Source organism: Pinus tabuliformis, chromosome 1_2 (assembly GCF_031772625.1).
Source record: "Pinus tabuliformis cultivar Carrire ecotype Pingquan chromosome 1_2, CPIR1, whole genome shotgun sequence".
In the NCBI taxonomy this organism is placed as follows: Eukaryota; Viridiplantae; Streptophyta; class Pinopsida; order Pinales; family Pinaceae; genus Pinus; species Pinus tabuliformis.
The window spans coordinates 1,131,309,552-1,131,335,617 of NC_142298.1; the positions used below are offsets into that span (position 1 = coordinate 1,131,309,552).

At 37.6% G+C, this 26,066-nt stretch overlaps 1 protein-coding gene across 1 annotated transcript; it reads left to right on the plus strand.

Annotated features, from left to right (window-relative positions):
• Positions 1–15,439: 15,439 nt before the first annotated feature.
• Positions 15,440–20,071, plus strand: LOC149210145 (uncharacterized). The gene is made up of 2 exons (XM_089396640.1): positions 15,440–19,280; positions 19,369–20,071. The coding sequence occupies exons 1-2, from the start codon at positions 15,992–15,994 to the stop codon at positions 19,824–19,826; spliced, it is 3,747 nt and encodes a 1,248-aa protein (XP_089252766.1). The 5' UTR covers positions 15,440–15,991; the 3' UTR covers positions 19,827–20,071.
• The last annotated feature ends 5,995 nt before the right edge of the window (positions 20,072–26,066 follow it).

The window sequence follows — 26,066 nt, forward strand, 5'->3', positions numbered from 1 at the left end:
CCTTCATATAAAAAGAGTTGTAAGTATGGGTAATTGTCGTCCTCTTTCTATAAACATGGGTAACAACTTCTCGCATAATCTTTTTGTGGACGACATATTATTATTTGCTATGCTCTATAGACAGACTTGGCATATTTTGCATGAGATTTTAATTTCCTTTTAAAGGGTGACAGGTTTGTGTATAAATGAAGAAAAATCATCTTTTCACTATGGGGAAGTCAATATGGAAGATATGGAATATCTCTCTCAACTCTTCAATATTCAAGAAAAATCAATCAAAGAGGGAATGAAATATTTGGGCTATCATTTGAAGCCACATGGCTATTCCATAACAGATTGGTCTTGGATCCTCAACAGATATTACAAAAGGATTGCAAGTTGGGAGTTTAAATGCCTATCATTGGCTAGTAGGATGATTCTCACACAAACTATTCTTGCACAACTCATAGTTTATTGGGCTCACTTATTCTTCATCCCGCCAAGCATCATTAAAAAACTAAATAGTTTAACGGAAATCTTCACATGGGGGGGTTGTAAGGAAAAAAGAAAATTCCACCTTACCAAGTTAACAAATCTTACCCTCCCTAAAAAGATGGGGACCTGAGGCATTATGAACCTTCGCAAATTTGGCTTGGCCTTGTTATGTAAATCACTATGGAAAGTGGTACTAGGGAACAGTTTATGGAGCAGTGCTATCAGAATAAAATATTTGGGCAATAGAGATTTCTCTTATTGTTTCAGGTACAGATCTCATAGATCCTCTCCTATTTCAGCTCATAAAAGCAGGGAAACATTAAAACTCGACCTGTTTGGGGGAATTAGGGCTCACTCGTGGTTCGGCTATATGGAGGAGCTTTCAAAAGATCCAGCACTTCTTTTTCAAAAATCTAGTTTGGAAATTTCAATCAGGGAACAACATTCTCATCGGTCTTGATTCTATCATGGGTGTAGAGGAAGTTTGGCCTATCCCTCATCAGCTTTTACTTTTATTTCAACAAAAAGGTATTTTTTACTGGGCACAGGTCATTCAGGATTGGCAGGGTGTTATTCCCTAGATGGAAATCTGCTATAGATTGGGGCCTTCATGGTCAAATGGTTGTCCAATGGGATAAGATTATCTGGAATATGAAGAGCAGTGGGATATAAAAGACCAAGGAAAAGGACAGCATTGTATGGCGTGGTAAGGGAGGCAGGATAAATGTTTTTCTTAAAGATATATATATCTCCTTAATAGAAGAACATCATGATTTTCCGAGAAAATATTTCCACTTACATTCTGGAAATCTGGATGCCCATACAAAATTGTATTATTCTCATGGCTTGTATATCACAACAAAAACCTCACCTGAACCAACCTACAAAAAAGGAATTGGCACGGCCCAGCTATCTGCTCTTTTTGTCTATCTGAGACAGAGGAAAATATGCACATTCTTCTTAACTGCATCCACACACAGGCCCTTTGGAAGAAGCTGGCCTCTCATTTCGGTTTCAACTTCATATCCCATTCATCCATTATGGATGCATTTGAATGGTGGAGCTCCCAGAAAGTTCTATGGAGACCTATTCCCCTTATTGTGTTCTGGTTTTTATGGAAATGGCGGAATAGGGTGGTTTTTCATAACTGCAAGGAGGATTTCAAGCTCATATATGATCAAATCATCCCCTATTATCTCTCTATCCTCCCCTATATTCCCCAGCAAGTGAAACAAAAATCAAATGTATCTGCTCCTTCTCAGTTGATATATCCGAGGGCTCACTTCGATGGTGCAGCAAAATATGGTATGTGTGCATGCAGAGTATACATCAATATTATGGAAGACCAGCGCTTTTCAATATATTGGAATGGAGGTTCAGGGACAAACAACAAAGCTGAGGCCATGGAATTATATGGTCTCCTTACTTTTTTCTCTTTCTTGAATACTGGCCCCTACGAATATTTGGCGACTCAAAAATCATTATAGATCATGTGATTGGAATACATTCAATAAAAAATGCCAATCTTTCTGGATGGATGCATAAGATCTCATCAATCTGGGAGACTTCTCTCTTCTCCATTGCACATGTAAAACACTTTTAGAATATGATTGTTGATGCACTATCTAAGAGGGGCCTGCGGGCACAATGCGAAAGATGGTACCTGAGCATTCACTGTGGGGTCGCGTATATAGGAATACTTTTCTATCCTAGTATGTATCATGATCCCGTCTTTTTACCATCGTCTTATGCTCAGGTATCACGTTTTTTGTTTCCTTATTCTCTATATAAGGGTCAATCTCTCCATCTATCAAATTATTTAGATCCGTCGGTGAATGCAGTCATGTTGCCAAGTTATCATTTTCTGTATATGCATACATGGTCACTTTTTTTTATATGGTTGGGAAATATTGTCAATATTTCCTTTTACATACTATATTGTACATGAGATATTCATAATATATACAACTTTTTTCTTACTGAAAAAAGCTCCTTCAATTCTGGTATTAACTTTCAGTGAGTTCGATTTCTATGACTGGATGTAACTTGGCTTTGATGGAGTTGATAGCCCATAATTCAATCTTCAGAAGAAAACCCCTTTCAGATGCAATATCTTCCAGAAAATACCTTTGAGAAATTTTTTTGATTCAAGATGGCTAAAGATTAATGCCTTTGTCTAAAGTATGATTTGTTGGCAATAATTGGCTCAAAATTGGTCATCTTCCAAATCTAAAATTCATGCTTCAATGTTGGGTATTTTTTTTTAATGGGGAAAATACCAAAACCCAAGATTCAAACACACAAAGGCAATGCTTTGTTTCTACCTTTCCAGGATCTTTTGTGCACAGGAAGACTTAAAAAAAAAATTCACTGAGAAACAGAGTATTTCACCACTATAAAAGATTTCTATTCATTAAAACAACTGATACAAAGATTTACCACTGTAAAATCCCTTTTATATTCACTGCTGTGAAAAACAACTTACTGCTGTAATAAAAGTTTACATAATTTTACTGCTGTAAAAGAAATTTACACAGGCTTACAAAAATCGCTTCACCATTTCCTTTATGCACTGCTGTGCAAAACCACACATGGTTTTTGCTATTCCTCTGTTTTACAATGCCTCACAAAACATTACCAAATACATTTGTGCACTGCTGTGCATACATCCCGGTTCTCTCTCGCTGCTGCGAACACTTACATATCTCCCATATTACCAAAAAAAATCAACAACACAAATATACAAGCTCTATTTTTTTACGTATTACATTGCATAAAAAAAACTGACCATACCTATGTTTAAATGCCCCATACCTTGTCATAAAAAAACTTACGTGCTCTACATAATAAACTTCACTATTCTACCTACCACTATCACGTTTCATTAATTAAAACGCATGGTCAACCGAAACTTATATTTACTTCACACAATATTTAATTTGATGCAGGAGTGGCGGTCAAACTCAAGAATTTAACCCACACAAACCTTTAAATGCACCTCGTACGCAGCTTTGGTTTATCAACGGTTGAAGAAGGTGGAGCAAATCGAACGGCGGATAACAATATCGGAAAGCCAACATATGCTGAACATTAACTCCCGAGATTCTTACGTTGCGTTATGTCAGGGCTGAACCATGTGTCGGGTCCAAATTATATCGGACCTCCTTGCCGGATTATTCCTTCGTCGGCAAATCGCTCTGAGAAAATCCGGTGAACGGTTTCTGGCTTGGTTCACGGTTTCTGGTGGTCTGCGTTGAAATTAGATTTCAACACTCCCCTTTAATTTCAACAGCTGGGAATTCGGTCATACCGAGACACTTTCTCAAAAATTCAAAGCTCTTCTGATCCAGTGGCTTTGTCAAGATGTCTGCTACCTGTTATCGAGTCCTGCAATGTTCTAGGACAATTTCTCCATTGTTCACCAATTCTCTGATGTAGTGAAACCTGGTATCAATGTGTTTCGTTCTCTTATGAAACACTGAATTCTTTGACAATGCAATAGCTGAGCTATTGTCACAAAAAATCACTGTCGCTTTTGCCTGCTCTTGGCCTAAGCTTCTCAACATTCTTCTCATCCAAACTGCTTGACATGATGCTGCTGTAGCTGCCACATATTCAGCCTCTATTGTAGACAATGCTACAATGGACTGCTTCTTAGAAGCCCATGAAATGGCTCCTGAACCCATATTAAAAACATAACCGGAAGTGCTCTTCCGATCATCTACACTTCCAGCCCAATCGCTATCAGTGTATCCAACCAAATCTGAATGTTCTGAGGCATGATATAAAATTCCAAACATTTTGGTACCTTTCACATACCTCAAAATTCTCTTTGCTGCCTGCCAATGTGCCTCCTTCGGCCTCTCCATGAACCTGGAAATTAAACTAACAGCATACATTAAATCAGGCCTAGTTGTTGTTAAATACATAAGGCTGCCAACAATGCTTTTATACAGGCTAGGATCAAAATCCTTGTTGATGTCCTCTCTGCTGAGTTTTAATCCCATCACTGTGGGAGTGATTGCTGCCTTGCATTCTTCCATCTTAAATCTGCCCAAAACTTGATTTACATATCTTGCTTGAGATATAAAAATTCCTTTTTCATTTTGATCTACTTCTATGCCTAAGAAGTATCTCAACAAACCCATGTCAGTCATTTCAAATTCATCTTTCATGACTGATTTAAAATTCTCAATGAGCTGATCATCATTACCTGTGAAAATAACATCATCTACATACAAGACAACAATTAAAATTTTACCATCCTTTTCCTTGATGTAGACTGTGGGTTCTCCTTCACATTTGTCAAATTCATTATCCAATAGATAAGAATCTATCCTGCTGTATCATGCTCTTGGCGCTTGCTTCAGCCCATAAAGAGCTTTCTTCAATTTGCACACTTTGTGCTCTTCACCTTTCTTCTCATATCCTAGAGGTTGTTCCACATAGACCTCTTCCATTAACACTCCATTTAGGAATGTTGATTTCACATCCATTTGGTAGACTTTCCATTTGTTTTGTGCTGCTATGGACAGCACTGCTCTCACGGTTTCCATTCTTGCAACCGGGGCGAAAGTCTCCTCATAATCTCTCCCATACTGCTGCTTGTACCCTTTGACAACCAGCCTTGCCTTGTGCCTTTCTATCTTGCCTTTAGCATTGCTCTTGGTCTTATAGACCCATTTCACACCAATGACTTCTTTGCCTTTTGGTAACTCAACCAAATCCCATGTTTTGTTTCTCTCTATGGCATTCATCTCCTCATCCATAGCTTCTATCCATTTCCTATCTTTAATTACATCTTCAAAATGAATAGGATCATCAACATGACAATACAAGGCAAATAAGGAATTCATTCCTTCATCATAAATGTCACTTAGATTTCTAAACTTCTTACCTCTTTCATTTGGTGTGTAAGTGCTTGAAGATGCACTTGAATTTCCTCCTTGTGGTGTGCTTGGAGAAGCACTCTCATTGATCCTCAATGGTGTCCCTTGCTGTCCTTGTGTTGGCGTTGCTGTTTGGGGATGCATTTCAGCCACTTCCTCTTCATCTTCATCATGAGACAAACAGTTTTTAACATTGACTGTTTTCTCTATGCTTCCATCCCAAGCTTCCTCTTCAATGAATTGAACATCCCTGCTGACAAAGAACTTCTTGGTAGATGGAATGTACAGCATGTAGGCTTTGGATTCATCACTGTATCCAATGAAGATGCATTTCTCCCCTTTGCTGTCCAACTTCCTCCTTAGCTGATCCGGAATGTGTGCATAAGCCACACATCCAAAAACTCTCATGTGGGTGACTCCTTGCTTTCTCCCACTCCATGCCTCTTCTGGCACTTTGTTCAAGACTGCTTTTGTAGGACACCTGTTCAATATATAAACTGCACAATGTACAGCTTCAGCCCAATACTCATTTGGCAAATGCTTTGCCTTCAACATGCTCCTTGCCATCTCCATGATGGTTCTGTTTTTCCTTTCAGCAACTCCATTTTGTTGTGGGGTGTACCGAGTTGTGAACTGTTTATGTATTCCATTTTCTCTACAAAACTTTAGGAATTCATTTGAGATATACTCACCTCCTCTATCAGTTCTCAATACTTTTATGTGTAGCCCGCTTTGGTTCTCCACAAGTGCTTTGAAATTTTGGAATTTCTCAAAGACTTCACTTTTGTTCTTGAGGAAATATATCCAAGTATTTCTTGTAAAATCATCAATGAATGTCAAGAAATATAGGCTGCCAGCTAATGATGGAGCTTGCATTGGTCCACACAAATCTGAGTGGATAATCTCTAAGGGTGCCTTTGCCCTTATACTTTTCCCTGTTGGAAAACTCTCTCTATGTTGTTTGCCCAATATACAACCTTCACAAAGGCTGTCCGGCTTCTCTATCAATGGTAATCCCTTTACCATTCCTTTTCTGCTCAATAAGTTTAGACCTCCAAAATTTAGATGCCCGAATCTCAAGTGCCATAACCAATTCTCATCCTTTGGCATGCTTTGGAAGGCCTCTTGGGTGACTGCTGCCATTTCCCTTTTGTTCTTCAAGTCTGCCCTGATCCGGAGAGGGAACATCCTGTTCCTTGTCATCTTCACTTCAGCAATGCATCTTTTGCTGGGTGGTATGTCCATGATGGTGCACACATCATTTACAAAGTAAACATTGTAGCCCTTTTGGATAAGCTGTCCAACACTCAATAGGTTACATCTCATTCCGGGGACATAGTAGACATCTGCTATGGTTTTCCTTTCTCCTTGTTTTTTAAATATTTTTATCTCCCCTTTTCCCATAACAGACACTTTACAATCAGTTCCTAGTGTGACCTCTGATTTCAAATTCTGATTTAAGGCTGAAAAGAGGGCTATATTCCCTGTCATATGGTTGCTGCAACCTGAGTCTAAAAACCATATGTCCTCACTATGTGTTTCAGCCATGTTACAAGCTAACAGGACATTTTCTTGACTGCTGTTTTCTCTTGTAACATTCGCATTTTGTCTGTTGTTCATATCATGCTGTTTCTTTCTACAATCACTATCATAATGTCCATACTTTTTTCAATAATAGCATTGAACATTAGATTTGTCATACCTTTGTCCTTGAGCCTGATACTGATCTCTTTGTTGGCTGATTCCTTGACCTTGGTTCTGATTTGTATTGCTGCCCCTTCCTTGTGCATTTGATGGGTTGTTCCTTCCACCTCTATTCTGGCTTCTGCCTCTTCCTCTTTTGTTTCCTCTGCCTTGACCTCTTCCTCTTCCAAAGGACATCTGGGTCTTGAAGGCTTGCTCAAGAGATGAGTTTTCATTCCTACTCAACATCTTCTCATGTGTTATCAGTGATGCATGTAGCTCATCAACTGAATAGTTTGAGAGATCCTTTGTCTCTTCAATGGTGGTGAATATGGCATCAAACCTTGAGGGTAAGACCCTCAATATTTTCTCCACAATCCTTTTGTCTTCAATGGTTTCTCCATGAGTTCTCATTTGTGTGATTACACCAATCACATGAGTGAAGAATGATTCAATGTTGTCTGACTCCTTCATTTTCAAGTTCTCAAAATCCTTTCTCAGCAATTGCAATTTTGTTGTCTTCACTCTCTCCATGCCTTGATAGGCTGTCTTGAGGGTTTGCCATGCTTCATTTGATGTTTTAGCTGCTGCTATCCTTGGAAATATACTCTGGTCTACTGCTAGATGCAACAATAAAATGGCCTTTGCATCCTTCTTCCTATTTCTCTTCAGGAGATCTCTCTCTCCCTGAGTTAATGCATTGAACTCAGTTTCATCTGCTGGTTCTTCAAAGCCATCTTCAACTATTTCCCATAAGTCTTGGGAAGCAAGCAAGGCTTTCATAGTTATTGACCAGTAGTCATAGTTCTTCCCATTAAACTGTGGGAGATGGGTACTAAACATACCCATACCAGTGCTTGTGCTGGCCATTCCTAGACTGTGTATTTAAAACAACTGACCGCTTCTTCAGCAACACAAAAAAAACTTTGACAAATACCTGAATCCTTCGTTGTCTGAGTCTTCTAACTGCCTAAGAGGTTTTGCTGCAGCAACAACCTTCTCCTTTCAGCTTCTTTAACTTCTTTAAAGAGCCTGAGCCAGCTCTGATACCACTATTGGGCATTTTTTTTTTAATGGGGAAAATACCAAAAACCAAAAACCAAGATTCAAACACACAGAGGCAATGCTATGTTTCTACCTTTCCAGGATCTTTTGTGCACAGGAAGACTTAAAAAAAAAATTCACTGAGAAACAGAGTATTTCACCACTATAAAAGATTTCTATTCATTAAAACAACTGATACAAAGATTTACCACTATAAAATCCCTTTTATATTCACTGCTGTGAAAAACAACTTACTACTGTAATAAAAGTTTACATAATTTTACTGCTGTAAAATAAATTTTCACAGGCTTACAAAAATCGCTCCACCATTTCCTTTATGCACTGCTGTGCAAAACCACACATGGTTTTTGCTATTCCTCTGTTTTACAATGCCTCACAAAACATTACCAAATACATTTGTGCACTGTTGTGCATACATCCTGGTTCTCTCTCGCTGCTGCGAACACTTACATATCTCCCATATTACCAAAAAAAATCAACAACACAAATATACAAGCTCTATTTTTTTACGTATTACATTGCATAAAAAAAACTGACCATACCTATGTTTAAATGCCCCATACCTTGTCATAAAAAAACTTACGTGCTCTACATAATAAACTTCACTATTCTACCTACCACTATTACGTTTCATTAATTAAAACGCATGGTCAACCGAAACTTATATTTACTTCACGCAATATTTAATTTGATGCAGGAGTGGCGGTCAAACTCAAGAATTTAACCCACGCAAACCTTTAAATGCACCTCGTACGCAGCTTTGGTTTATCGAAGGTTGAAGAAGGTGGAGCAGATCGAACGGCGGATAGCAATATCGGAAAGCCAACATATGCTGAACATTAACTCCCGAGATTCTTACGTTGCGTTACGTCAGGGCTGAACCACGTGTCGGCTCCAAATTATATCGGAGCTCCTTGCCGGATTATTCCTTCATCGGCAAATCGCTCCGAGAAAATCCGGTGAACGGTTTCTGGCTTGGTTCACGGTTTTTGGTGGTCTGCGTTGAAATTAGATTTCAACATTCAAGAGGTCATATACAAGATCAGATTGCAATGTGAATTCTGGCCTCTACAAGTTGTCTCATCATCCAGACAATTAAGCGGTGAAGCAATCTTCTCAATTCTGCCTTTGTCTCTAGAAAATTTCAGTTCTCTGGTTCAGTCTTGACTTTTTTGGAGATGATAATATAGCCTTGGTGAATGCAGCCTCAAATAATAGAAATAACCCTTTCTTGTAGCAGGTTTTACCCTCTGAAAAATTGCAGTTACGGAGCTTTTGAAACTTCAGCCACACAATTTGCGTAGCTTCGAATCTTAATCGGCCATATAAACTGCCCACGCAGTATCTTCGTCCAGCAGAAATGGAGATTCGGTCCGCACTCAACAATGGTTCTTGGTTGCTTCAGTGAGCCAAACTTGACCCATTAACCATCTCTGGTTTATGTTTGAAAACAATAAAAAAAATAAAACAACTCGACCTTTGGAGAATGTCAATGCTCGCAGGTCACACAATTTCGAATTCTCCCCTTTAATATAACTTAGCACTCTTCACAATCCAATGGAAAATTTGTCCTCTCTTCAAGATCAGGCAGGCACCAGCTTGAAATTTCAAATATGGCTTCAATATGGTAGATCAATCCTCCGCTCCTAATTACAAAGACGTTCGGTTCCTTTAACTCCAAAAAATATTATTTGATCCGGGGTTTTAGAAAAATAAGCCAAATAATAATAGTTTGGCCAAAACAATTTCTTCTTCGACCTTCCAATTAAATCTGGCTCAATAAATTTTTGAATTTACTCAATTGAAGAATTTAGTCTTCAATGATATGGCATAATTCGATCTCACCATAAGAACTTGACCCATAATAATTAAACTCCAACCACTATACTTCTTTTGGCATCTTGATCTTTAACCCAAAAAAAAAAAAATCACCTGCAAATCATGGGAAAACAATTTCTTTGCAATGGTTAATTAGGGTGGCTATAGATAACCACTGAAATTAACGAGATTTTAGCTAGGGTGATTATAGACGATCAAAAACTAGTTTCTCTTGAAACTCTCAATCAATCTGCAATAAACGCTCAGACACGAAAACTAGCTCTGATACCACTGTATGATTCTAGAGTGCAAAACTTTCAATAGATCTGACACATTATAGTTTCCTAAAAGTACTTCAACCCAAAATACAAAACATAAGGGATCCAAAAAATAAAAATGCAACCACTTATTTATGTTAATAGTTGTAAATATGATACATGCCCATACAAGTAATATTGAAGCCCCTACCAATGGCATGCACAACTTCTCATCAAATGATTAAGCTAAAATATTGAAGCACTTTGTGAATCCTGGATGAATCCACCCAACAAAGATCACCGTGGGGTTTTCGTCCCGGATCAAACTAGAATTTGCCAAGCCAAGTTCTCAACAAAACACAATAAGATTGATGAACTCGAGATGTCCCAAATGCCTAGCTCCTATCCCCTTTTATAGGCTTTATGGATTCTCTAGAAACATTATTTTATTGTTTTCCCTCGAAAGCAAATATCATGGGCAGATACCAGAGTAAATACCATGAGTAAATTTGTCCATTTGACCTTATCAAAAAAAGAAATATTACATAATTGTACACCCTCTTTTAAGTCTTGTTAGTCTTGTTATTCCATTGTCTCTAATTGGGTGTTGTCATGATTGCTTGCCTCACCAACAGAAGTTTATTGCTCAACCAAAAATAATGGAAATAGATATTTTGTAAGAATCGTTGTCTTTCCTTCTCCGTCTCAAACCATCTACATCGCATTGTTTTGTTTAATACCTTAGCCAAGTTGGCAAAAATATATGACTCATTGTCTTGCAACTCCGTTCCAATGTTTGTAAAGTGAAGAATAAATAATTCCATGAGTAGAGACTCATTTGTCTAGACCTCCATTGCATCTATAAACATTAAATTCTACAGCATGGAGCATGGAAAAAAATGTGTTCTTATGTGCAAGTTTCCAATTATATTCTGCAGTTCTACAGAAAAATTAGGAATTCCCCTGTCTCCTGAATTTTCATATCATTCTCTGGCAACATCCATCTCAATCAATGCATAACAAAAGGACAAATTTATAGTAAAATTAAGGATCCCCTATCCCCACAATTTCATTGTTTATGCTTGGGAATAGTCAAAAGCAACCTCATTCTTTCCTAGAAAACCAAATGCCTCCATTTGTAAATAACTTAAAAAGAAATTTAAAGAACTTGGCATATCGCCTAGCAACAAAATGAAGATACAAAACTCCAAAAACATCAGATGACTTACCCACCCTCTCTTAGATAAAGAATGAGCCCTCCAACATGCACGTAGGTAAAACCACTTCTGGAACAAAATGCTAATTTCTAAACAGACCACTAAAATTTCAAAATAAATATAAACAAAGTTTTGATGCTCCCTATCATGATCTATTATACAACTGATGTTTTGTGCTTGTAGTTGATCTCTCTCTGACATGGCAGTTTGATTATGCATTTGAAAAATGATATTAAGATAATTTCATCTCCATTTTTTTAATCGTAAACTTTGAATTGTTTAAACTACGAAGTTGAAGCTGAAAATAGGAAAGGGAAAGGACTTAGTTGAACTTCAAGCAGAGTATCTAAAATGGGGAATGAACACTCTTGCACTACACATCATGGAAATATTCAACTACAACATTCAACAAGGATTCCCAAGAGACTGGACAAGTAGCCTAACAATACCCCTTTTATAAGTGGAGACATTAATAATCCTTCCAATTGTAGAACCATTATGATTTATCCTTTGTTTGCAAAGCTTTTCAACAACATGGTAGAAAATAGAATCAGTAAGTGGGCAGAAGTAAGAGAAAAGAGGGCAAAAGGACAAGCGGGTTTTAGGCCAAAGCATTCTACAATGGATCATGGTATCATGTTGAGACACATTATTGAAAAGGTTTGAGGGGACAAAGATGAAGTATTATGTTGCTTTGTTGACTTCAAAAAGACATTTGACACAAACCCCAGAGATAAGTTGTGGCGTAGAATGGAAGAACTTGAAATTCCTTTGCATTATTGAGTCATTGTCCATAGACTTTATGAAGAGGTGAAAGTCAAAATTAGAACCTCAGTGGGTATTTCAAAAAGCTTTAGAAGTGACATTGGAGTAAAACAAGGTTGCAAGGTGGAGATGGTGTTCGGTTGGGGGAGTTTGTGATAAAGTTTCTTTTATATGCTAATGATCTTGTATTGATTGCTAAATCGGCCTATGGACTGCAAATGCACCTATATACCCTTGAGCATTTTTGTAGAGCGGTGGGGATGCAAGTCAATACTAGCAAGACCAAAATAATGTTTTTCTCTAATAAAAGGAAGCAGAGCCAGCATATGTTCTTCTTTGAATGAAACATACTTGAAGAAGTAAACGAGTACAAGTACTTCGGGATTGATTTCAACAACAAAGTTAATTGGGAGGGCCGCAAAAAGAAAAGAATTTTAGGACGGTGGAAAGCATTATATGCTCTTCAAAACAAATGTAGAGAAAAAAGTTATGAGATTGGAAAATGATTAAAGTGCTTTTTGAACTCCTAGTTTGTCCAATGATTCTATATGGGTGTGAATGATGGGCTAGTAGCACCCCTATCTCAAAATGTAAACAAATTTAGAAAATCCAAAAACACCTAATCATGAGCAAGTTCAAAATAAGAAGTTCGGTACCTTATGAGATAATCCTGAGTGAAACAGGAGCAACTATCATCGAAGCAATTGCAATGGTGCGGCTCATAAGATATCTAAAAATAATTGAACAAACGGGAGTAGGTACATGGCCTAATGTTATCTTCAATGAAGGCATGAGTGAAAGAAAGAAAACATTGATAAGACAAAACTACACATAGATGCAAAAATGAAATATCCACCTCAATGCTTGTCCCACAAATAGCAAGGAGCTAAATAATTTTGTTATGGAGAAATTTCATAAACAGGTATGGGGAAAAGAGTTGGGTAGAAAGAAGAAGTACTACATTGAGGAATTCAACCCTACGTGTGATTTCCAACAAAAAGAGTACATTGCTGCTAGCATTCCGCGGAGGGAAAAGGTTCTTATTGCTCAATTAAGAACCAATTTGGATCAACTTTGGTGTGAAATGGGATGGTGGAAAAGGCCTAAAGAAGCTTGGGAATAATGGGTGTGTACATCTTTGCATGTCTAGGGCAGTGGAATCGGAAAAGCATTTCATTTTGGAATGTGATGCATTCAAAGACATCAAATAAAGGTATGAGAATATATTAACATCAATTTCTTGCCATTGTCTTTTCAGCGAGGGGACTCTTAAAAGGTTGGGTCAGCTCATCCTCAATTTGAATAAAAAATGATTGAATTGCAAAAGACCAAAACAAGGAATTGATGGCCCATAGACTATTTTTAGTCTCGTGAACGTTAAAATATCATTTCATTTCATCCCCTTAAATAATTAAAGATTTAAAAACTTTGCAATTTCGTTAACCATATAATTAAGTTTTTAATTACAAACAATAAATTAACTGAAACTGATTTTTAAATTTTTTTCCTTAATCAAATAATTTAATTAAATAAAATTATTTACACACCTATATATATATATATATAACTATTGAAATTCATGTTTGTAGTTGTATAATTTTTTTTTTGGTAATGTTTTACTTTTTAATTATTATTTTTTGTTAGAATTGAAATTCCAAACAGAAATTAACCAGCAATAAGCAAGTTATGTTTTCTATTAACCATCGTCGTTGTGTGAACCATCCTGTTACGTTTTCTATTAACCATCGTCACTGTTTTCTGGCAAGTGGCTCTTGTTCACTGTTTTATATTAATACATTCATCTCTATGTAAAACTTCTATCTTATTTTTCAATCTATTTCATACACTGTTACTTTATTACCTGGCAATATAAAACCTATTTCATACACTGTTACTGTATTCAGATGCATTAAATAGTACATGACAACTCAAAACCTGTTTCATACACTGTTACTTTGTTCAGATGCATTGCACTGCACGTTAAAGTTATCTCTCAATCTCTCTTCTGAAACAGTGCATTCATCATGCAGAGGACAATAGCTCGTCACTGACACTGACACTGACAAATCCAATGGAAGAGGGCAATTAGTAGCTTCTACGCTGCTGCTTTGTGTCATTATTCTTGTTCACGCAACATAATTTCCACAGTCCCATTTCATTATGAGCATTCGCACTTTATTGTTTTAGCCTTCTTGAATCAAAGCTACTTGGAATTTTGTTATGGTAGGATTCTATCCATTCATGACACAATGCATTCATCACGCAGAGGACAATAGGCCGTCACTACCACTGACAATTCCAAGGGAAGAGGATAGTGGGTAATTTCTACACCGCTTCTTTGTGCCAGTTTTCTTGTTCATGCACCTTAATTTCCACAGTTCCATTTCACTGTCAACGTTCGTAGTCTCTTGCTTTAGCCTTCAAGAATCGAAGGTACTTGGAATTTTGTTGTGGTGGAAATCTTCCGTCTCTAATGGTGACCTTTCCCTCTATAGCTGCCACTGGATCTAGCTGCCACTGGATCAGTGACAGTTAATCCAATCACACCTCCCAGGAACCTTTCCCTCTCTGCCACTGAGTTCAGTCACACTAAATCCTATGACAAGATGACAGCCATAGCAAGCTCCTCCCTCAATCAGTGCAGAGTCCTTAGTGCGTCCCATCCTTTAGCTGGTCAGTCCGTCCTCAAATCATTTCAATTTCCACTGGCTTAGCACTACCACAATTATTAGCGATGTCAGACAAATGGTAGAATATGAGTAATAGTGCTGTTACAGTGTTACCCCATCACTGACCGCCGAATTTTTCTTGTTCATGCACCTTAATTTCCACAGTTCCATTTCACTGTCAACGTTCGTAGTCTCTTGCTTTAGCCTTCAAGAATCAAAGGTACTTGGAATTTTGTTGTGGTGGAATTCTTCCCTCCCTTATGGTGACCTTTCCCTCTCTAGCTGCCACTGGATCAGTGACAGTAAATCCAATCACACCTTCCAGGAACCTTTCCCTCTCTGCCACTGAGTTCAGTCACACTAAATCCTGTCATCTTAGCAACCTCCTCCCTCAATCAGTGCAGAGTCCTTAGTGTGTCCCATCCTTTAGCCGGTCAGTCCGTCCTCAAATCATTTCAATTCCCACTGGCTTAGCACTACCACAATTATTAGGGATGCAATCAGACAAATGGTGGAATATTAGCAATAGTGCTGTCACCCCATCACCGACCGCAGAATTTTTCTTGTTCATGCACCTTAATTTCCACAGTTCCATTTAACTGTCAACGTTCGTACTCTCTTGATTTTGCCTTCACGAATAAAAGGTACTTGGAATTTTGTTGTGGTGGAATTCTTCCCTCCCTTATGGTGACCTTTCCCTCTCTAGCTGCCACTAGATCAGTGACAGTAAATCCAATCACACCTTCCAGGAACCTTTCCCTCTCTGCCACTGAGTTCGGTCACACTAAATCCTATCACAAGATGACAGCCATAGCAACCTCCTCCCTCAATCAGTACAGAGTCCTTAGTGCGTCCCAGCCTTTAGCCTGTCAGTCCATCCTCAAATCATTTCAATTCCCACTGGCTTAGCACTACCACAATTATTAGGGATGCAATCAGACAAATGGTGGAATATTAGTAATAGTGCTGTCACCCCATCATCCACCGCCGAGTTTATCTTCACTTCAATTCTCTTATAAATAGTTGTGAGAAGCCACATAGAGCTGCAAATCTCCCCTGCATTTTCACCTCCCTGTTGTGGAATGTGGCATTTTTTCCAAGACAACCCCCAATCCCCATTTCATAAGTGTTGAAGAGGCGTATAGGATTGCATTATGGGGTCTCTCTGTTTTTCTTTTGCTATACTGTTTCTCCTCTTCATCTTTTCTTTCTCCTCCTCTGCTCACTCTTTTCGAGATGATCGGCACTCCCTGATGGAATTCAAGAAGCTCATTTCAGACGATCCTTATCATTACATGGCAGATTGGAGTCCTGCAGTCCCCTTTTGCAACTGGACTGCTGTCACATGCAGTCGTCGTCATCCACTGCAAAACAGAGTAGTCTCCCTCAACCTCAGTTCCATCGATCTGGGTGGCTCCATTTCTCCTTACCTTGGCAATTTGTCATTTCTCCACACACTTGATCTTTCAAACAACTCTTTACACGGTCATATCCCACCACAGTTGGGACGCCTCTTTCATCTGAAGAAGCTCAGATTGTCGTACAATCAATTGGAAGGAAGTATTCCAAGCGAAATCCACAGTTGCAGAAATCTGGTTTACATGGCGCTTTCCTTCAACAATCTGAGCGGGATTATCCCCAGGGAGTTGGGTTCCTTAACCTCTCTGCAACAACTTTTCTTAGGAACCAACGCCCTAACAGGTACCATTCCCTCTTCCTTGGGAAACCTTTCAGCCTTGATTGATTTGAGTATTGAATTTAACATGCTCACTGGTGTCATTCCACCACAGTTGGGCTTACTACCTAATTTAAAAACGCTTTATCTTACCACAAATCTATTGTCAGGCAACATACCTATTTCTTTTTCAAATATCTCCACTTTGACTGAACTAGAAATAGATACAAATAAACTCACTGGTAGCATTCCACGAGAGTTGGGCATGCTCACTAGTTTACAAATACTTTATTTATTTGAAAATAAATTATCAGGTACCATTCCTGCTTCTTTGTCCAATATCTCCACTTTGACTGATGTGGAAATTGATAACAACAATCTCACTGGAAGCATTCCAGTAGATTTGGGTCTGCTCAACAATTTACAAACACTTAAGCTATCTCATAATGAATTGTCTGGCACCATTCCCGCTTCTCTTTCCAATATCTCCACTTTGAGTCACTTGGAAATTCCGATGAACAAGCTCACTGGCTGTATACCACAAGAATTGGGCCAGCTCACGAGTCTGCAATTGCTTTCTCTGTTTGAAAATGAATTGTCAGGAACTATTCCCGTTTCTTTGTCTAATATTTCCACCTTGACTTATTTGGCAATTTCCTCAAACAAACTCACTGGCAGCATTCCACAAGAATTAGGTTTGCTCACTAGTTTGCAAATGCTTTACATATTTGAAAATGAATTGTCAGGGACCATTCCCGCTTCTTTTTCAAATATCTCCACACTCACACTCTTGGACATTAACAGAAACAAATTAAGAGGGCACATTCCATCAGAATTTGGTGCCATGCTCAATAGTTTGGGTTTCCTTTCTTTATGGGGAAATCAACTTAGTGGAAAGATACCAAATTCCATTGGGAATTGCTCCAATCTAAGAATACTCCTCCTCGACCACAACAAGTTGACTCAGAGTGTGCCAGTAGAGTTGAGTAAGCTATCCCTCCTTGAAGAATTAAGCTTACATTTTAATGAGCTTGATAGTGGTGGCACTGCAACCATGCTCTTTCTTCTATCTCTTACTAATTGTTCTCATCTACAAGAACTAAGGTTGAGCAATAATATATTAAGTGGTGTTTTGCCCCCTTCCATAGGAAAACTCTCTACCAATTTAACTTTCTTGTCATTAGCAAGCAACATGATAGAAGGAAGCATCCCTCCATCTATCAACAATCTTAGCAGCCTAACTTACCTAAATTTAAGTGGAAACTTTTTAAATGGCAGCATTCCATCATTAGGAAACCTTAAAAAATTAGAAAGATTGAATTTAGCAGACAACAGATTAGAAGGAAACATCCCTGATGACTTTGAACAATTACAACATCTTGGTCTTTTGGACATTAGCAAAAACAGACTTTTTGGAAATATTTCCAATTCCTTTGCACCCCTGGCACCCCTTAAACAACTAAGGAGACTCTCCCTTCATAACAACCACTTATCAGGAAGCATACCTGCTAGCTTGGGAGGCTGTATAAATTTGGAATTGCTTGACTTGTCTCACAATATGCTCACTGGTAGCATACCACCAGAAATTGCTGAACTTCATGATTTAGTTTTCTACTTGAATTTGTCATGGAATTTATTAGAAGGCTCTTTGCCCATGGGGATTGGTAAAATTACAATGGTTCAAGCTATAGACATTTCTGCCAATAAGTTGACTGGGGTCATCCCACCTACACTAGGAAGCTGCAGCGAATTACAATCATTGAATTTATCTCAAAATGCCTTCCAAGGATTTATTCCAGATTCACTTGGAAATTTGCAAAGTCTTGTGAAGCTAGATCTCTCTTCCAACTCCTTATTGGGCACAATACCAGAATCACTTGAGAAGTTGAAAATGCTTCAATATTTGAATTTCTCTTTCAACAATCTAACAGGGGAAATTCCAAAAGGTGGTATATTTGCAAATCAAACAATTTCCATTTATTTCACTGGAAATCCTGGCCTTTGTGGGCCACAAGTATTCAAGTTAACCGCATGTCCATCAACCAAAGGTCATTTTCCCTTTGTGAAAAAAGTATTATTACCAGTGAGTGGAGCTATTGTTCTTATACTATGCTGTTTACTTTTGGGATTTTTTCGGAGAAGGAATATCCATATGCAAAACATGGATGTGTCACGAGCTCTAATTCAAAGGATTTCATATCAAGAACTTCACATATCAACTAATGGATTTTCTGAGGCCAACTTGATTGGAGCCGGTAGTTTTGGTTCAGTGTACAAGGGAATTTTGAGTGATGGCACGCTTGTTGCTGTCAAAGTTCTAGACTTGCAAAATGACCAGGTTGAGAAGAGCTTTAAAGCAGAATGTAGTGTCTTGCAGAAGGTCCGACATCGGAATTTGGTGAGGATCATAACCTCATGTTCCAACCTCCATTTCAAAGGTTTAGTGTTCCAATTTATGTTTAATGGAAGCTTAGAGAAGCATCTTTATCCTAACAGAGATGACAACAACAATGAGGATGTGTGTCAGCTAGGGTTGAAAACAAGATTAAACATTGCCATAGATGTGGCCCATGCCATGGAATATCTTCATCATTATTGTTTTGTGCAAGTAGTGCATTGTGATATAAAACCAAATAATGTGCTTTTAGATGAAGACATGTCAGGCCATGTAACAGATTTTGGTATTGCGAGATTAATTGGTGCATCCTCTGCTGATTCACTTGCCTCAACAGTTTCTTTGAAAGGATCAGTGGGATACATTGCCCCAGGTATATCTTTTTAAAACATTACTTTCTCTTTAATGATTTTGTATAGACTTTTCTATTAAAAATTTAATTAAGGTTGTCTTTAATGCAGAGTATGGATTAGGTGAGAGAGTTTCAATCAAAGGAGATGTTTACAGCTATGGCATTTTGTTATTGGAAATGCTTACTAGAAAGAGACCAACAAGTGACATATTTGTTGGAGACCTAACATTGCACAAGTGGGTTAACTTAGCAGTTCCAAACACAGTGAAGGAGGTAATTGATAATAGTCTTTTAACCGGGATGGATGGAGATGAATTTGAAGAAGATAATGTATATAAATGCATACTTTCTTTGATAGAAGTTGGTTTGTTTTGTTCAAAAGATTCCCCTGAAGAAAGACCAACTATGAAAGACGTGGTAATAATATTGGTGAATATTAAAAGGCATTTGATGACAAATACAGTGGCTTCTAGGAGATTGACAAGGAGCATATCTGATTTGCTTAACAACACAAATGCAACCAGGAATGATGCCCCTGCATCAAATGACCAAAGTTCTACATTTTAGTTTTTGAAATCAAAATAACAAGAGTTTTCAGTCTTGCCATTATTCTGGCAACAGGCAGAACATTTTGTTGATATGTATTAGTATGTGATTATTGTCATTATGAAAATTAGATTTTTTGCAACACTATATCATGTGGATTGCAAATGTGTTGCAGTTGGTCTTATTGATTACCCCTCCATGATGAGTCTAATTATTTTGTTTATATTATTGGCAAAAATTTGGTTGTTGAACAATGAATTCCCATTTTACATGTGAATTTGTGTTTTATGGAAATCCTATTGATGAGACACTAATGACAAAAGCACTCGTTCAACTATACAATTTGGTCTCTGGTTTATGGTGAAAGACTAATTTTGTAAAATTATGCTTACTATAAAGTTTTTAATGATTGTTTACCTTCTTCGGTTTTTCCCACAGTTTGACCATGTCCTTTCAAGCCTTTTGTGCCTTTATCCTCGTATGCCATCTAACTACTTTCTTATGCTCCCAGAAGATTTTGTCACCAGCAATAATTTGTTAGATCGCATTGAACACTTGGATTTGTTACTTGTTCTTATTATCAGAATAGAAGTTGTATGCTTAGTGGGTCTGACAAGTTTCAAACAGATAGAGACTTTGCTCATATTGCATAGAACTGCTATTGTTTCAAGTTCTTATTATCAGAATAGAAGTTGTATGCTTAGTGGGTCTGACAAGTTTCAAACAGATAGAGACTTTGCTCATATTGCATAGAACTGCTATTGTTTCAATATCCTCCCAAGTCACAGATTGTCCATTCCTTAGATTTCACAGTGGCATGTTAATTTCCTAAGTTAATGAAGCTGGCATGGATACTTTGGACCTCAAATTTAATATGTCAAGGCTATTTATATAGAAATATGAATTTGTTCTTGACATGGAGAAATATGAATTTGTTCTTGATATGGATCTGGTTGTCTTCCTTCCCACTGCTGCTTCAGTGATTGCTCTCTTTAGCTGACATTCTTCATTGATGGAACGGGTTGTGGTGATAATTGATCCCTAACAATCACTCACTTCTTCAATATTTGGCATTTTTGAAGTTCATGTATCCAAAATCGTGTTCCTTATGCCTGTACAATATCAAAAAGCCAATATCAGTTACTATTCCTTATTTTTAACAGTGACAGAGTAAACACAACAGATAACAGGTAGCATAGAGAAAACTCATAAAAACCAAGAGATTAAATGAAGGAGTGAATGCAAATTTTCAGAGACAATTCAGTAAAAGCTAAAAATGATACAGGAAACTGCAGTCTTTTCAAAGGAAAATGGACCAAAAGTGCCTCTGTACATGAACAACACCTATCATATATATCCAATAAATGCCTGCAACATGGAATATTTGCACTGGAGATGCAAACCAAATGGTTGCTAGGTGGCTCGTTTTAGTACTACATCAATTTTAGAATTGGTCTGAAGTAAGGTGCAGATTTTGTGAGTGATTTCTCGGGTATAGCATCTCAACTGTATATCTAGGTGCAGATTTTGTGAGTGATTTCTCGGGTATAGCATCTCAACTGTATATCTAAAAATGAGGACAATGTAAATGTATGCTGGTATTTTGCATCATACAACCTATTGAAGACACTTCCAAGGAAGTGGAAACAAGTGGAAAGACCAGTGAACCCCTTAGCACAGATGTTCATATTGACCCCATCTTGATTAAAGAATGGGAGCAATTTGATCAGCAAATCAAAAGCCAGAGCGACCCCCAAAAACACAGTGAAAGAGTTTGAGGGTGTTTCAGAGAGAGCAATGACGCTTGATTTGGATGTTTTAGGAGAAAGGTGGGTAAATTTGCTGCGAAATATGGATGCCATCAATCTATCCTTCTAAATTCAGGTAACTGCCGTACATTAGATACCATTATGAAAAGTAGTATAATGGGTGGTTACCATACGTACGGCCGGCCCCAGAATCAGGGCTAGCAATGGCTAAAACTAAGGCAGTTGCGCATCTATTTGGCTGGGGCCCGAGAATCAGGGTTTGTTGTGGCTAGAGATAAGCAGTTGGACATCAATTTTAATCCCTTAAAAGCTTTGAAGAAAGAAATGGGTGTGGCAAAACATCCTACATCGTGTAAAAAAGGAAGATATAGACAGGGGATAAAGTATACGCAGTTTTGTTTTTAAAGGTGGTTTAGGTCGGCGTTAGCGTATAGGTGGATGGAAAAACAATTCGCCTCAGGTGGGATGTTTTTTCGGATAATTTTTATTTTCATCAATGATTTCTTATTCTTTAACTCATCAATGATTTCTTATTCTTTAACTCATCTCGCGAGGTTTTGCAACTAAATTTTATACAAATTTATTATTAAAAGATAGATAAATAAAAACATAGTAGCAATATATAAAAACCACAACACATGAGCACCATAAATTATTTTGCAAATTTATAAGGAAAAATAATATGTTTATTATTTCTTGGGCCAAAAAATCATGCACTTATATACCCTACATTACATGAAAATACCATGGGTTATAGAAGCCTCCAACTCCTAAACCTCCAAGAATAGACTAGTTAATAACAGTGCCAAATTAAGGTTATCACTTTGTCAAATTTATCAAGCAATTATCAAGTTGTTTGAGGCTAGATTGAGTTTGGATGTTTTTTTGGATAATTTTAATTTTCTACACTTTGTCAAATTTATCAAGCAATTATCAAATTGATTGAGATTAGATTGCGTTTGGATGTTTTTTTGGATAATTTTTATTTTCTACACTGAGTTTTTATTCTTCAACTCATCCCATGAGGTTTTGCCACTAAATTTTGTACAAGCTTATTATTAAAAGATAGATAAATAAAAACATAATAGCAACATATAAAAACCATAACACATGAGCACCATAAATTATTTTGCAAACTTATGAGGAAAAATAATAGCTTCATTATTTCTTGGGCCAAAAAGTCATCATGCACTTATATACCCTACATTACATGAAAATAGCACGGGTTATAGAAGCCTCCAACTCCTAAACCTCCAAGAATAGACTAGTTAATAAGTGCCAAATTAATGTTATTACTTTGTCAAATTTATACTCACTATCCTAATAAAACCAACTAGTTGACATCTCATCAGCTCCATTTCACTTGCAAGGAGGGTAGCAATAGCTAGTATAAAGGTAGATTATACTCATACAACTTGCTTAGCAATATTTCATGCAACAATGTTTGTTATAATGCCCCACGCTTTCCATCAACCCTAGATTACAATCATACAACTAGCTCAATAATGATACATGATGCTTTTGATCAACCTCCTTAGATATCGAATAAGGTTCTTTTTAATGTAATTATTAATTAATTTTAAATAGATGTAGTTCTTTAAATAATGATAATGTGTAAATAATAGTGAATATCTAGCATATTTTGAATGGGTGAATAGAAATGCCTAAATAAGTAAAGGGGATTTCATATAAGTATTATTAATAATAATATTAAAGATTTAGTAGTTAAATTATTTTATTTGAAAATTGGTGATGACCCCTACCATATTTTCTTAATACATTTTGAAAAGAGAAGTTGTAAATCCTAGTAATTTCAAGGGCTCTAAATATCTTAAAAAGTGATTGTTATATTTACATATATTTTTTTAGAAATTGCCAATGGTGTTGACATAATGTTAAAAAGGAAAAAAAAAAAAAAAAACAAATATCTGTAGTAAAGAAAGAAGGGGAAAATATATGTTTTATGTAGTTAATTTTTGTTCTTTTTGGGGCAACCACTCATAATATCACATGGCAATGGGACGAACACTTTGGAATAGTGAATATTTTTGCATTAGTAACATATATCATAATAATGTGCTTCAAATATGTTATGAAATAGATTGTAAAAAGACATTCTCAAAAGTATTTTAAAACAAAAGAGTTAAGACATGTTTATTCATATATGATATACATGGTCATGGAAAATATATATGGAATAAGTTTACTGATCTTAGAAGAATTACAATGTGTCACATTGACAAAATATGTAATATGTTTTTTCTGGCTTTCTCATTATGACATATGCATTATCCTCCTTTTCTTTTACATAAAGCTCAAATGATAAGGAGAACAACTGATGGGGCCAGCCCACGTGGTCCCGCCGTCAATGCACTGATGTGTTATGTACCCGCAATGAATATAATAATAAAATGGATTTTGGATATAAGTGTTGGTTGATTTTTAAGTTGCGTTGTATTGATTTGGGCTACGGTGATTGTACCCTGGTTGCCTGCCTGATGGACAACTGTCCCTCCTCGGGATTTTGCGAACCCGCCTTGGTTTGAGGTTTTACACCTTCGCGCTCATTTGTTTCTCGTTGTTTCTTCCGGTCATTTGCTCTGCGAGCTCCCGGGAATCCCTTGCAGCTTCTGTGGTCTTCGTTGTGATTTTCTGAGGCTTGTCTGCCTCGTCTACTGAGTTATGTGCTCCTGGTTGTCTTCTCGGTCTCGGTCGTTGTGGGACTCGGCCTGAATGCTTCTGTTCGCCCGGCGATTCGTTGAAACCCTGGTAAGGTTTGCGTTGTTGAATTTGTCTGCGTATATGTTCTCTGTCACTGTGTGTATGTACTCTGCCCTAGTGGGTCTCTGCCTCTGTGCATTTTTATCGATTGTTGTCTGTGGTTCACAAGGGTTTACAATTAATTGATGGCTGCATGGTTCTTGGTGACATTCTCTTCGGCACTGGTTCATTTGCTCACAAGTTCGACAGGGTTATGGTGGCGTCCTCTGTTAGTTCCTCCGTCAACTCTGCCTGGTAAGTCACTGTTTCGTGCTAGACATTTTCTTCCCTGTTTTTCCTGAGTCTAATGGCTTGGCTCCTTTGTGAGCAGGAGGGTCTTCCAAGGTGGGAAATGCAACTATGGCTTACCTGTCAGGTAACGACACACATTTCTTTTATTCAATCATTCCGCTTCCAATTCTCTGGTTTTGTCTTGTGGAACCTAACCTCGTTTTGTTTGTCTTTGTGCAGGTGGAGCCGCTCGTTGGTCTCGATGCTTGGACTTTCAACTGCCCCGAACTGAATACGGGTAGAGTCGCTCTGTTATTGTGGTTTGCTTGTCTGGGTTCTTCGACTTGTAGGGTTTGTCTGTTCTTTGTTGGCCTTGATCCGCTATTTGTTCACGGTTCTCTGGTTATTAGGTTTTGTTGTTGACTATGGAAACAAGTTAGGGTCTTATGGGGTTGGCTTCTGTCTGTAGTTGGTTTAGTCCCCACGTCTGCGAACTGGGTTCGGTCTTTTATTTTGAGCAAAGAATGTGAACATATAATGGGCTTTGGATGACTGTATTTATAACCCTATGAATTTGTGTTGGAATAAATTTGAATTGCTCTCGTAATTTCACATACCTGTTATGGCTATGTATGCCTGAATGTTTTGGTTGTGCGGCTTGTATTGGACGTTGTTGCTCTTCATCCGACTTGACTATCTTTTCCTTCTGGTTCAGAACCTGTAGTGGTATATTAACAATATTCACATGATAAAATAAAGATAAAGGTTACACAGCATTGAGGACGTTGTAGGATTATGCGTGCACTGAACAATTATTATATTTCTTTTTCTGTTAATTTCTTACATAGTCGAACCCTGTAATGGGCCTGTTTCACTCCTTTAGTAGCACTGTTTTCAAACGGTTTTGTAACTGTTGTTGGTTTGTTTTGTTGGTTACATCAGTTGTTTCTTATGTGGAACTTTTTTATAGCTGGCTAGCACACTTTCTTTTCATGCTTTTACAACAGTAATGTAACTGTCTGGAAACAACGACTCTAACTAATTACTCCTGCCCTAATTAAAAGTCATTACATTATTCTTAGGCAACTTTAATTAAAAAAAAAAAAAGTAAAATAAAATAAAGACAGATATACTATGCATCCAGCGAACTGTGTTCTCCGTCCTCTTCAGAAACCATGTCAACCTTGCTTTTGTCTTTGCCCTATTAGCCAGATGCTCATGCATCAGGCTCCCGGGGTAAAAGAAATTCATGGCTCCGTTCCATGAGTTCCTCCACCGAATAGCCAGCCTTTTGTATCTGTGCCGCGTCGAGCCATGAGCTGTCCTCCATTGGACGGTCTCTCCACTTGACGAGATATCGTAGATATTCTTTCCTATGTGTCTTCTTGGCTACCTGGGTACTGAAGATCCCTTCAATCTCATGGGACCGAGCCGAAGGCAATTGCTTCTTCCAAGAACTGTCTCCTAATTGGGTGTCCCGTTCTGGCCGTACCACACTATC

Bases quoted from the DNA above. Each gene is read 5' to 3' on its own strand.
- LOC149210145 (XM_089396640.1), top strand. From the start codon at position 15,992: ATGGGGTCTCTCTGTTTTTCTTTTGCTATACTGTTTCTCCTCTTCATC. The intron at 19,281-19,368 runs GTATATCTTTTT...TCTTTAATGCAG, and splicing joins AGTGGGATACATTGCCCCAG to AGTATGGATTAGGTGAGAGA.